The sequence below is a fragment of the Bradysia coprophila genome, unplaced genomic scaffold, assembly GCF_014529535.1.
Source record: "Bradysia coprophila strain Holo2 unplaced genomic scaffold, BU_Bcop_v1 contig_232, whole genome shotgun sequence".
Classification (NCBI taxonomy): domain Eukaryota; kingdom Metazoa; phylum Arthropoda; class Insecta; order Diptera; family Sciaridae; genus Bradysia; species Bradysia coprophila.
Window position 1 is genome coordinate 8,420,038 of NW_023503493.1, and position 12,723 is coordinate 8,432,760.

General features: G+C 41.9%; 1 protein-coding gene across 3 annotated transcripts; it reads left to right on the forward strand.

The window, feature by feature from the left end:
- Positions 1-608: 608 nt before the first annotated feature.
- LOC119076401 lies at positions 609-12,152 on the forward strand. 3 transcript variants are annotated; one of them, XM_037183116.1, is made up of 5 exons: positions 609-728; positions 807-2,528; positions 2,647-2,650; positions 4,141-11,987; positions 12,021-12,152. In XM_037183116.1, the coding sequence occupies exons 1-4, from the start codon at positions 687-689 to the stop codon at positions 11,688-11,690; spliced, it is 9,318 nt and encodes a 3,105-aa protein (XP_037039011.1). In that variant the 5' UTR covers positions 609-686; the 3' UTR covers positions 11,691-11,987; positions 12,021-12,152. The 3 variants fall into 3 exon arrangements, with proteins under 3 accessions (XP_037039011.1, XP_037039014.1, XP_037039013.1); XM_037183119.1 differs by having other exon boundaries at positions 2,647-2,649; positions 5,733-11,987; XM_037183118.1 differs by lacking the exons at positions 609-728; positions 807-2,528; positions 2,647-2,650 and having other exon boundaries at positions 2,656-11,987.
- Positions 12,153-12,723: the final 571 nt, after the last annotated feature.

Below are 12,723 nucleotides of genomic sequence, written 5' to 3' on the forward strand. Positions count from 1 at the left end.
AAGGAGTCGGTGTAGCAACTAAAGATGGACAGTGCTACATTTTCCCATAACCACCACCGAACAGCTCCTTATTCGATGGTTAATCTATCTAAAACAAGAATTTTTGACCTATACTCTAAAGCGTAGCGATGACTGCTCGCTCGATAGGTATAGTTAGGGGGTAGTAGAAGTCTTCTTGCCCATGCTGCATTAATTTTTGAAATTTTCTCCACAACGTTTAGTAGCTGCTACGTCATTTTTCGTTTGCGTACTCTGTGTACCCAAAATGAAAACAATTTGCACCGAAATTTCTAATTAATGTCACCTCTGAAATTGTCTTGTTTATGCAGTTTCTACCGAAAGATGCCAATTGAGTCAATATTGGAATGGTGCCTACGTTAATTTGTTTTGGATAAAAGTGTTCCAAAAGATTCCATTTTCTTTCTTTATCGGCAAAACCATAGGAAAATCTGTTTTTTTGTTCATATACAAATTTACGCACGAAGAATGTTCTTTTTTGAAAATAACAAAAAACTTTTCTTATTACTTATAGTAGAGCGATATATTTGAGCAGTTGGTCGTCTTTTATTTCATGCGCATTTAGGAAAAAAAAACTGTTGACTCTGCTGTCTCAGCAGAAAAAACCTATAAAAGAAGTGAATTAATAGCCGAAAAATTAGTACGAGGTTGATTAAGCGCCTAGCAAAATGAAGTGCTTGGCATTGCTCGTTTTTGTGATTTTCTTACAAGTAATTTTTTGAATTCATTTTTTTAAATTTTCTCAATCATTAGTTAACGTTTTCCCATTATTTTTTGTGCGTTTTTAGTCACTTGACGCATACAGACTAAGTGGAAATAATAATGGACAGTGCAAGACTTGTGGTAATTCTAAACCGGTCCAATCCGGAGGCCAAAATTTCAATTTTAATTTCAACAATTTAAATAAATTAAATAATGGCCACAATACACACTCAAACAAACAGCGTTTGGCTAATATTCACCGATCGAGCGGTCAACGGTTTCCAAACATTTCTAATGTTGGATTGAGCCGTTCGGTACAGAGCGTTACAACGAATTTGCAAGAATCATTTGGCGCATTGATCGACAATCTAGAAAGTTTAATTCAATGCTCATCGCAAATAATGTCTGACGTATCCAGTCAGTTGCTTAACAGTATCGAACCGATTGTCTCGCAAACGGGATCAACATTGCAAATTTCCTCGATAGCTGCAGCGCTACCAGACGCTTTCGAATCGATCGTTCAGGCCGTATCAATATTGAAAATTGAAGCAATAACGAATCCGGTTATAGCTTCTATTAATGACATACGAATTTGGATGCAAAAATTGATTGGACTATGCAGTGGTCGAATTACACCGGTGCATATAAATGCCATTAACGATGTTGTTACTGGATTAACCAAATCTATTCAAACTTTCGTTAATACTATTACCCTCATCTTTACTACTTCCGTCAAAGTCATCGGCAACATTTCAAAATCGGTAGAAGACTCAGTGGCTTCACTTGCATTGGTATTAGACACCGTCTTGGTCATCACTCAAACTTTGACTATTACAATAACGACTACGATTTCGGTAACTGTTTCGTCAACGTCAACGACTATAACGACGTTGAACACATTTTTGGTAACTGTAAACAGAACTCTACAGGATTTGAAGAGCACGATTACATCGATCACCGCATCAATTAATGTAAGTTTAACAGTAGCTATTAAGAACATTAGCTTTACACTTACTACTCTTACGACTACCCTCAATACGTCATTGAAAAACATTGTTGGAGTGGCTAGCGATCTAACGCTAAACGTTGGAAAGATAACTCAAGGTTTGACTTCCAGTGTTACGCAGCCTTTAACAAGTGTAACAAATACGCTCGGTAATTTTGCTAGTAGTCATGCTCCTATCGTAGATGGTCCAGTCAGAATTTCAGTACCTACAAAAACTCAACAAAGTTCGGAGACTACATATCAAACACAGTATTCTACAGGGTCAATTTCTCAAATTCAGCAAATTACTCCTATAGCTCCTCTTGACGCATCTGTAGCTCCTGTTGGCGCTGCTGTTGATGCTCCAGTTCACGCTACTGTTGAAACTACTGTGGCTACTGTTGACGCTCCGATTCAAACTACTGTAGCTAATGTAGACGACCCTGTGGACACCCCTGTTGACGTTACTGTTGAAACTCCTACAGCTACTGCAGACGCTTCAGCAGCCACTGTTGATGTTTCTGTTGACGCTCCTATTGATGCTCCTATTGACGCTACTGTTGATGCTCCTATTGATGCTCCTGTAGAAACTTCTGCAACTACTGTAGACGCTCCAGTTGAAGCTAATGTTGACGCCCCTGTTGATGCTTCTGTTGACGCTCCTATTGACGCCACTGTTGACGCTCCTATTGATGCTCCGATTGACACTACTGTTGATGCTCCTATTGACGCTCCTGTAGAAACTTCTGCAACTACTGTAGACGCTCCAGTTGAAGCTACTGTTGACACCCCTGTTGACGCTCCTATTGACGCTCCAGTTGATGCTTCTATTGATGCTCCTATTAACTCTTCTGTTGATGCTCCTATTGACGCTACGGTTGACGCTCCTATTGATGCTCCTATTGACGCTACTGTTGATGCTCCTATTGACGCTCCTGTAGAAACTTCTGCAACTACTGTAGACGCTCCAGTTGAAGCTACTGTTGACGCCCCTGTTGATGCTTCTGTTGACGCTACTATTGACGCTCCTATTGACGCTACTGTTGATGCTCCTATTGACGCTCCTATTGACGCTACTGTAGAAACTCCTGCAACTACTGTCGACGCTCCAGGTGAAGTTCCTGTTGAAGCTCCTGTTGACGCTACTGTTGAAACTCCTGCAGCTACCGTAGACACTCCTGTTGATGCTACTGTAGAATCTCCTCTTGACGCTACTTATCAAACTCAGCATAGTTCGGGATCCACTTCTATTGATACGACTTTCAATGCGATTATAAACAACAGCGAAAGTATTCAAAATAATTATTCCGGCTCACTTTCGGTTGTAACAGACAAGCTTTCTCAAATTATGCGAGAAGTAACAGTCGGTGACGGTTCCACCACAATTAACATTCAGGAAATAATTGAAGACTACGGTCGATATTTTGAGGCTATTTTGAACTCCTTTTACGATTTGGACGGAGTCGATAGCATATCCCCTGCTGTTGCTGACAATGTTCGCAAAATTGGGTCATCCCTTCAAAATGTGTTTACTTCGATGCAAGAGTACAGCACTGACATTGACTTTGAGTTCAAATTTAAGACAGCCCTCATTCAACTAGGTGCAGACATTCAGGTCTATGCCTCGATTGTTGGTGCGATTATAAGAGCTGTAGAGCCGTTTAGCAGTAGTCTCGATTGGAAAGTTCTCGAATCAACTTTATCGATTGCAATTACGCTATCGTCCGTCTTATCTGTTGTACGAACGGCATTATCTTCGTCGTTGCCTTATGTCAGTCAGAGTCAAAACTCAGACCTCGAATCAATAATTGGAGCAATTAAAACATCAATTCAAGCATTTGATCCAGTCTCTTCTTTGATATCCGGATCTGACTCACATTCCATTCCAAGCTACTTCAGCGTCTTTGCATCAGCTATAAGCGACATTTCGAGTATTCTTTCAAACTCTCTGAGTAAATTCACTTTTGTCTTACCTGACGTCAAAGTCAACATACTTCAAGTTGTAAGAGAAATAGGTTCACAAACCAGCTCTAACACTCAGCAAACTACACATACTACTTCTCAAACTTATCAAAATATACAATCCACTTCACAAACTGAACAAACTCAACAATCTTATGTATCAAATTCCCCTGTTGACGCTCCATTTGAAGCTTCTGTTGACGCTCCTGTAGACGCTACTGTTGAAGCTTCTGTTGAACCTTGTGCTTCTGTTGATACTCCTGTTGACGCTACTGTTGAAACTACTGCAGCTATTGTTGATGCTCCTGTAGATGCGCCTGTAGACGCTACAGTTGAAGCTCCTGTAGATGTGCCTGTTGATGCTCCTGTAGACGCTCCACTTGAAGCTCCTGTAGATGCGCCTGTTGATGCTCCTGTAGACGCTCCACTTGAAGCTCCTGTTGACGCTACTGTAGATGCGCCTGTAGACGCTTCTGTTGACGCTCCAGTTGAAGCTACTGTTGAAGCTTCTGTTGAACCTTGTGTAGCTTCTGTTGATACTCCTATTGATGCTACTGTTGAAACTACTGCAGCAACTGTTGATGCTCCTGTAGACGCTCCACTTGAAGCTCCTGTTGACGCTACTGTAGATGCTTCTGTTGACGCTCCTGTTGACGCTCCTGTTGACGCTCCTGTTGACGCTCCTGTTGACGCTCTTGTTGATGCTCCTGTTGATGCTCCTGTTGATGCGCCTGTAGACGCTACAGTTGACGCTCCAGTTGAAGCTTCTGTTGAACCTTGTGTAGCTTCTGTTGAACCTTGTGTAGCTTCTGTTGATACTCCTATTGACGCTACTGTTGAAACTACTGCAGCAACTGTTGATGCTCCTGTAGACGCTCCACTTGAAGCTCCTGTTGACGCTCCTGTTGACGCTCCTGTTGATGCTCCTGTTGATGCTCCTGTTGACGCTCCTGTTGACGCTCCTGTTGAGGCTCCAGTTGATGCTCTCGTTGACACTCCAGTTGACGCTCCTGTTGATGCTTCTATTGACGCTACTGCAGTGCCTGTTGACATTGCTGCAGCCCCTGTTGATACTTTGATCGATATTCAGGACCTTTCAGATGAAAACAACACGACTTTTGAAGGTATTCTATCTTCTTCTCATAATATTCAAAATGCTGAGGATATCACCGAAGCAATGAATAACAACATAAAAAATGTGCAAATAGACACTGAAAACTTACTGGCTTGTACGACAGACATCGAGTTTGACTTCGACACGTTTCAAGAGATTGTAACAGAATTGATTCTTCATGTGCAAGAGTTCTACACAAATATCAGTTCCGTCATTACAGCTGTTAACCCGTCCAGTAATCTTGATTCTGCAAATATTGAATCTGTTTTATCGCTTGTTTCTTCGTTTTCATCTGTTCTTTCTATTGTTGAGAAGACACTATCTGTCGCGTTTTCTTATATCAGTTTGAATTACGGCACAATTCCAAACCTAGAAACTGTCAATAATGCTGTTAATTCTGCAATTCAAATATTTAGTGGAATTACTTCATTAATATCGAATTCAGACTCACATTCAATTTTAAGTGAAGTAACATCAGTTTTACCTGATGTTACTGTTTTACCCGATATTCATGGAAATTTCCCACCCGGAAAATATCACGGTCGATTCCGCGAAGGACAATACCCAGGCAGCTTCAAACCAGACAGTTTTAATAGAGACAATTTTAAACCTGGCAGTTTCAATACGGCCAGCTTCAAACCCAGTAACTTCAAACCTGGCAGCTTTCCAAAGTGGAACTTTAAACTCGACAACGTTAAATCAAAGCACATTTACCCTAACACACGACATACCAACACTGACAGAATTACAAAGGATCGTCGAAACGTCTTAGCCTTCGCAGAACCCAATTATCGTCTTCCCAATAGAGGTCCTCTTAATGTTCCAGTTGCACCGCAAATTGCAGCTCCTGTTAACCCAGTTACCAAGCCAAGTGATGCAGTTGAATCAGGTGTTTTATCAGGTTGTCAAACTATCGTTGACCCAGTCCACGTAGTAACACTTGTTGACGTTCCTGTTGACGCTCCAGTTGAAGCTCCTGTAGATGCTCCGGTTGAAACTCCTTCAGTTACTGTAGACGCCTCAGCAAGCACTGCTGACACTTGTTCAGCCCCTGTTGACGCTCCTGTAGATGCGTCTGTAGACGCTCCAGTTGATGCTCCTATTGACGCTCCACTTGAAGCTCCTGTTGACGCTTCTGTAGATGCGCCTGTTGATGCTCCTGTAGACGCTCCACTTGAAGCTCCTGTAGATGCGCCTGTTGATGCTCCTGTAGATGCGCCTGTTGATGCTCCTGTAGACGCTCCACTTGAAGCTCCTGTTGACGCTACTGTAGATGCGCCTGTAGACGCTTCTGTTGAAGCTTCTGTTGAACCTTGTGTAGCTTCTGTTGATACTCCTATTGACGCTACTGTTGAAACTACTGAAGCAACTGTTGATACTTCTGTAGACGCTCCACTTGAAGCTCCTGTTGACGCTCCTGTAGATGCTTCTGTTGACGCTCCTGTAGATGCTTCTGTTGACGCTCCTGTAGATGCTTCTGTTGACGCTCCTGTTGACGCTCCTGTTGACGCTCTTGTTGATGCTCCTGTTGATGCTCCTGTTGATGCGCCTGTAGACGCTACAGTTGACGCTCCAGTTGACGCTCCAGTTGAAGCTCCTGTTGAAGCTTCTGTTGAACCTTGTGTAGCTTCTGTTGATACTCCTATTGACGCTACTGTTGAAACTACTGCAGCAACTGTTGATGCTCCTGTAGACGCTCCACTTGAAGCTCCTGTTGACGCTCCTGTTGATGCTCCTGTTGATGCTCCTGTTGACGCTCCTGTTGACGCTCCTGTTGAGGCTCCAGTTGATGCTCTCGTTGACACTCCAGTTGACGCTCCTGTTGATGCTTCTATTGACGCTACTGCAGTGCCTGTTGACATTGCTGCAGCCCCTGTTGATACTTTGATCGATATTCAGGACCTTTCAGATGAAAACAACACGACTTTTGAAGGTATTCTATCTTCTTCTCATAATATTCAAAATGCTGAGGATATCACCGAAGCAATGAATAACAACATAAAAAATGTGCAAATAGACACTGAAAACTTACTGGCTTGTACGACAGACATCGAGTTTGACTTCGACACGTTCCAAGAAATTGTAACAGAATTGATTCTTCATGTGCAAGAGTTCTACACAAATATCAGTTCCGTCATTACAGCTGTTAACCCGTCCAGTAATCTTGATTCTGCAAATATTGAATCTGTTTTATCGCTTGTTTCTTCGTTTTCATCTGTTCTTTCTATTGTTGAGAAGACACTATCTGTCGCGTTTTCTTATATCAGTTTGAATTACGGCACAATTCCAAACCTAGAAACTGTCAATAATGCTGTTAATTCTGCAATTCAAATATTTAGTGGAATTACTTCATTAATATCGAATTCAGACTCACATTCAATTTTAAGTGAAGTAACATCAGTTTTACCTGATGTTACTGTTTTACCCGATATTCATGGAAATTTCCCACCCGGAAAATATCACGGTCGATTCCGCGAAGGACAATACCCAGGCAGCTTCAAACCAGACAGTTTTAATAGAGACAATTTTAAACCTGGCAGTTTCAATACGGCCAGCTTCAAACCCAGTAACTTCAAACCTGGCAGCTTTCCAAAGTGGAACTTTAAACTCGACAACGTTAAATCAAAGCACATTTACCCTAACACACGACATACCAACACTGACAGAATTACAAAGGATCGTCGAAACGTCTTAGCCTTCGCAGAACCCAATTATCGTCTTCCCAATAGAGGTCCTCTTAATGTTCCAGTTGCACCGCAAATTGCAGCTCCTGTTAACCCAGTTACCAAGCCAAGTGATGCAGTTGAATCAGGTGTTTTATCAGGTTGTCAAACTATCGTTGACCCAGTCCACGTAGTAACACTTGTTGACGTTCCTGTTGACGCTCCAGTTGAAGCTCCTGTAGATGCTCCGGTTGAAACTCCTTCAGTTACTGTAGACGCCTCAGCAAGCACTGCTGACACTTGTTCAGCCCCTGTTGACGCTCCTGTAGATGCGTCTGTAGACGCTCCAGTTGATGCTCCTATTGACGCTCCACTTGAAGCTCCTGTTGACGCTTCTGTAGATGCGCCTGTTGATGCTCCTGTAGACGCTCCACTTGAAGCTCCTGTAGATGCGCCTGTTGATGCTCCTGTAGATGCGCCTGTTGATGCTCCTGTAGACGCTCCACTTGAAGCTCCTGTTGACGCTACTGTAGATGCGCCTGTAGACGCTTCTGTTGACGCTCCTGTTGAAGCTTCTGTTAAACCTTGTGTAGCTTCTGTTGATACTCCTATTGACGCTACTGTTGAAACTACTGAAGCAACTGTTGATACTCCTGTAGACGCTCCACTTGAAGCTCCTGTTGACGCTCCTGTAGATGCTTCTGTTGACGCTCCTGTAGATGCTTCTGTTGACGCTCCTGTAGATGCTTCTGTTGACGCTCCTGTTGACGCTCCTGTTGACGCTCTTGTTGATGCTCCTGTTGATGCTCCTGTTGATGCGCCTGTAGACGCTAGAGTTGACGCTCCAGTTGACGCTCCAGTTGAAGCTCCTGTTGAAGCTTCTGTTGAACCTTGTGTTGATACTCCTATTGACACTACTGTTGAAACTACTGCAGCAACTGTTGATGCTCCTGTAGACGCTCCACTTGAAGCTCCTGTTGACGCTCCTGTTGACGCTCCTGTTGACGCTCCTGTTGACGCTCCTGTTGACGCTCCTGTTTACGCCCCTGTTGACGCTCCTGTTGATGCTCCTGTTGATGCTCCTGTTGAAGCTCCCGTTGAAGCTCCTGTTGAAGCTCCTGTTGAAGCTCCTGTTGAAGCTCCTGTTGAAGCTCCTGTTGAAGCTCCTGTTGAAGCTCCTGTTGAAGCTCCTGTTGAAGCTCCTGTTGAAGCTCCTGTTGAAGCTCCTGTTGAAGCTCCTGTTGAAGCTCCTGTTGAAGCTCCTGTTGACGCTCCTGTTGACGCTACTGTTGAAACTCCTGCAGCTACTCCTCTTGACGCTACTTATCAAACTCAGCAAAGTGCGGAGACCACTTTCCAAACTCAACAATCTTCGGGGCCCACTTCTATTGATACGACTTTCAATTCGATTATAAACAACAGCGAAAGTATTCATAATAATTATTCCGGCTCACTTTCGGTTGTAACAGACAAGCTTTCCCAAATTATGCGAGAAGTAACAGTCGGTGACGGTTCCACCACAATTAACATTCAGGAAATAATTGAAGACTACGGTCGATATTTTGAGGCTATTTTGAACTCCTTTTACGATTTGGACGGAGTCGATAGCATATCCCCTGTTGTTGCTGACAATGTTCGCAAAATTGGGTCATCCCTTCAAAATGTGTTTACTTTGAAGCAAGAGTACAGCACTGACATTGACTTTGAGTTCAAATTTAAGACAGCTCTCATTCAACTAGGTGCAGACATTCAAGTCTATGCCTCGATTGTTGGTGCGATTATAAGAGCTGTAGAGCCGTTTAGCAGTAGTCTCGATTGGAAAGTTCTCGAATCAACTTTATCGATTGCAATTACGCTATCGTCCGTCTTATCTGTTGTACGAACGGCATTATCTTCGTCGTTGCCTTATGGCAATCAGAGTCAAAACTCAGACCTCGAATCAATAATTGGAACAATTAAAACATCAATTCAAGCATTTGATCCAGTCTCTTCTTTGATATCCGGATCTGACTCACATTCCATTCCAAGCTACTTCAGCGTCTTTGCATCCGCTATAAGCGACATTTCGAGTATTCTTTCAAACTCTCTGAGTAAATTCACTTTTGTCTTACCTGACATCAAAGTCAACATACTTCAAGTTGTTAGAGAAATAGGTTCACAAACCAGCTCTAACACTCAGCAAACTACACATACTACTTCTCAAACTTATCAAAATATACAATCCACTTCACAAACTGAACAAACTCAACAATCTTATGTATCAAATTCCCCTGTTGACGCTCCATTTGAAGCTTCTGTTGACGCTCCTGTAGACGCTACTGTTGAAGCTTCTGTTGAACCTTGTGCTTCTGTTGATACTCCTGTTGACGCTACTGTTGAAACTACTGCAGCTATTGTTGATGCTCCTGTAGATGCGCCTGTAGATGCGCCTGTAGACGCTACAGTTGAAGCTCCTGTAGATGTGCCTGTTGATGCTCCTGTAGACGCTCCACTTGAAGCTCCTGTAGATGCGCCTGTTGATGCTCCTGTAGACGCTCCACTTGAAGCTCCTGTTGACGCTACTGTAGATGCGCCTGTAGACGCTTCTGTTGACGCTCCTGTAGACGCTACTGTTGAAGCTTCTGTTGAACCTTGTGCTTCTGTTGATACTCCTGTTGACGCTACTGTTGAAACTACTGCAGCTATTGTTGATGCTCCTGTAGATGCGCCTGTAGACGCTACAGTTGAAGCTCCTGTAGATGTGCCTGTTGATGCTCCTGTAGACGCTCCACTTGAAGCTCCTGTAGATGCGCCTGTTGATGCTCCTGTAGACGCTCCACTTGAAGCTCCTGTTGACGCTACTGTAGATGCACCTGTAGACGCTTCTGTTGACGCTCCAGTTGAAGCTACTGTTGAAGCTTCTGTTGAACCTTGTGTAGCTTCTGTTGATACTCCTATTGATGCTACTGTTGAAACTACTGCAGCAACTGTTGATGCTCCTATAGACGCTCCGTTGGAAGCTCCTGTTGACGCTCCTATTGATGCTCCAGTTGACGCTCCTACAGAATCTACAATTGACGCTCCTACAGAATCTACAATTGACGCTTCTGTAGACGCTACTGTTGATGCACCTGTTGACGCTACTGTAGACGCTCCTGTTGACGCTACTATTGACGCTCCTGTTGATGCACCTGTTGACGCTCCTGTAGACGCTCCTGTTGACACTCCTGTTGACGCTGCTGTAGCAGCTAATCCTGTAGGTGGTACTGAAGGAACTGTGGACACTATATACTCTGTTGACCCTATATTTACAACATACCCTATATATAACGTTGATCATATTTATCCTGTTGACCCTGTTGTCCCTGTAGCAACTATTGATCCTGTTTTTTCAGGAGGAACTACTACCGTAACAACACTTGCCATTAATTCACTAGAGAAAGCTTTCCAAGAAGTGTTGCAAACGTTAAATAGTTTAAAATCAATTCAAAATTTGATTGGAAATACTTACACAACTGTTCTAAAGATCCAAACTATTTTGCGAACATTGTTAATACGAGTAGGAAAAATTGACAGAACCACATGCTCGAGCGGTAATACTTTGGATGGTATAGTTGTTGCTATCAACGATAATGTTGACGATCTTGATGATTTAGTAAAGTATCTAGTCGACGAAGTTGCACGCATAACCAAGATTTCGGCCATTGCTACTGATGCATTGATTGTATTTACAGGTACTATTGAATTAGTATTTTGCCTAACAGGAAATGTAAACACATTCGTTACTGGTATCTTGGATACTGTCGCTAATTTAAGCACCAATACTGTTTCCACAATCGAAACAACAATTGGTTCATCAGTTCAGGGTCTAGTTTCATCGTTCAATGAAGCTGTAAGCACATTACAGAGCAGTGTTAACTCAATCATCGGCAAAGACCAACTTCTTAAAACATCTCTCAATGGCGTTAAAAGATCATTGTCTGAGGCACTAGGAACTCTGTCAGCATCCTACATAAAATCGACACGTGGTACAGCTAAGAACATAAATTGGAAAGGTGGTCTTTTCAACAATCTTAAGGCAGTTCAAGAAAGAAATAAATCATTGTCAGGAACATCGATTACAAGACCAGCATCAGCTACAACTGGATCTTCGGTTAATTTGTTGTCGAATTTGTCCAAATTACTCAAATCGTTAGGAAATTCAGGTGGAGGATTCTTTAAGTATAATATCAAAAATAACGGTTGCCGGAAATGCCAATGCAACTGAGTAGTGACATGATGTCGTGTATTTCGTTTCGTTGCTTTAATGTAACACATGAAACTTAATACGACTTATTTGTGGGACTATTTTATGGGTGATGGGTTGAATGAATTAAAATTATATTATGGGTGGTGGGCTAAGCAAATTATATAAATACGAATGGATATTGGGCTGCACAATATTTTTTCGGTGATACAATTACTACGAAGTTGTCGTTTTGCACTCCAAAAAAAAATGTTAATTACTCGACTGGATATGACGTATTGTTGGAATATTTAAATCAGACAATATCTATGAAACTTTGTTTTGTTTGACTATTGGCATTATAGTTTGGAGTTTTCATAATTGCATAATAGTTTTCTGTCGTGTATTTAGCTTGAATTTAACTTTTATACAATTATAAGTAATTTTAAGTGCAAAAATTGTATCCCTGAAAAATTTTTTTGGAATAAATGAATTCACACACTGCAATTCGTTCTGTTTGATTCAAAAACTAACGGAAAGATATAATTTCTCATAAGTTTTCCGGGGACACAGTAAGCAATAAATACCAAGGCAATAACAAAATCTGAACGCCGCCTCAAAGTATGCACAGCATATATGCCAACACTTTCGCTTAATGTAGGCTAGACGTATGTACATAAAATTGATCGTATTTTGGTGATATCATTTAGTCTGAAAAACATCGTTGGCTAGAAAAATTCCACACGGACGCGTGAGCCGATTCTGTGATTGTCTCTCGAAATCATCCAAGAAGTCCTGGCCGAATAAAATTAAGCAGATTATTTTTAGACACATACATTCGAAAATGTCGACAGTCCTATGTATTTCGTATCACTTCTCTTCTCTTCTTAAATCGTTCAATAATGAAAAAATATGTCAAAATTCGATGCTGTTCTGAAAAAAAAAACTTAGTGGACAAGATATAAATGTACGATTTTGTGAGCTAACTTCATACGTTCACTGTAAAAATCTTGCATCACTTTTGCACTAAATTTTATATGCGTTGTAGGGCACACGTAAAAAATCCCACTTTTAA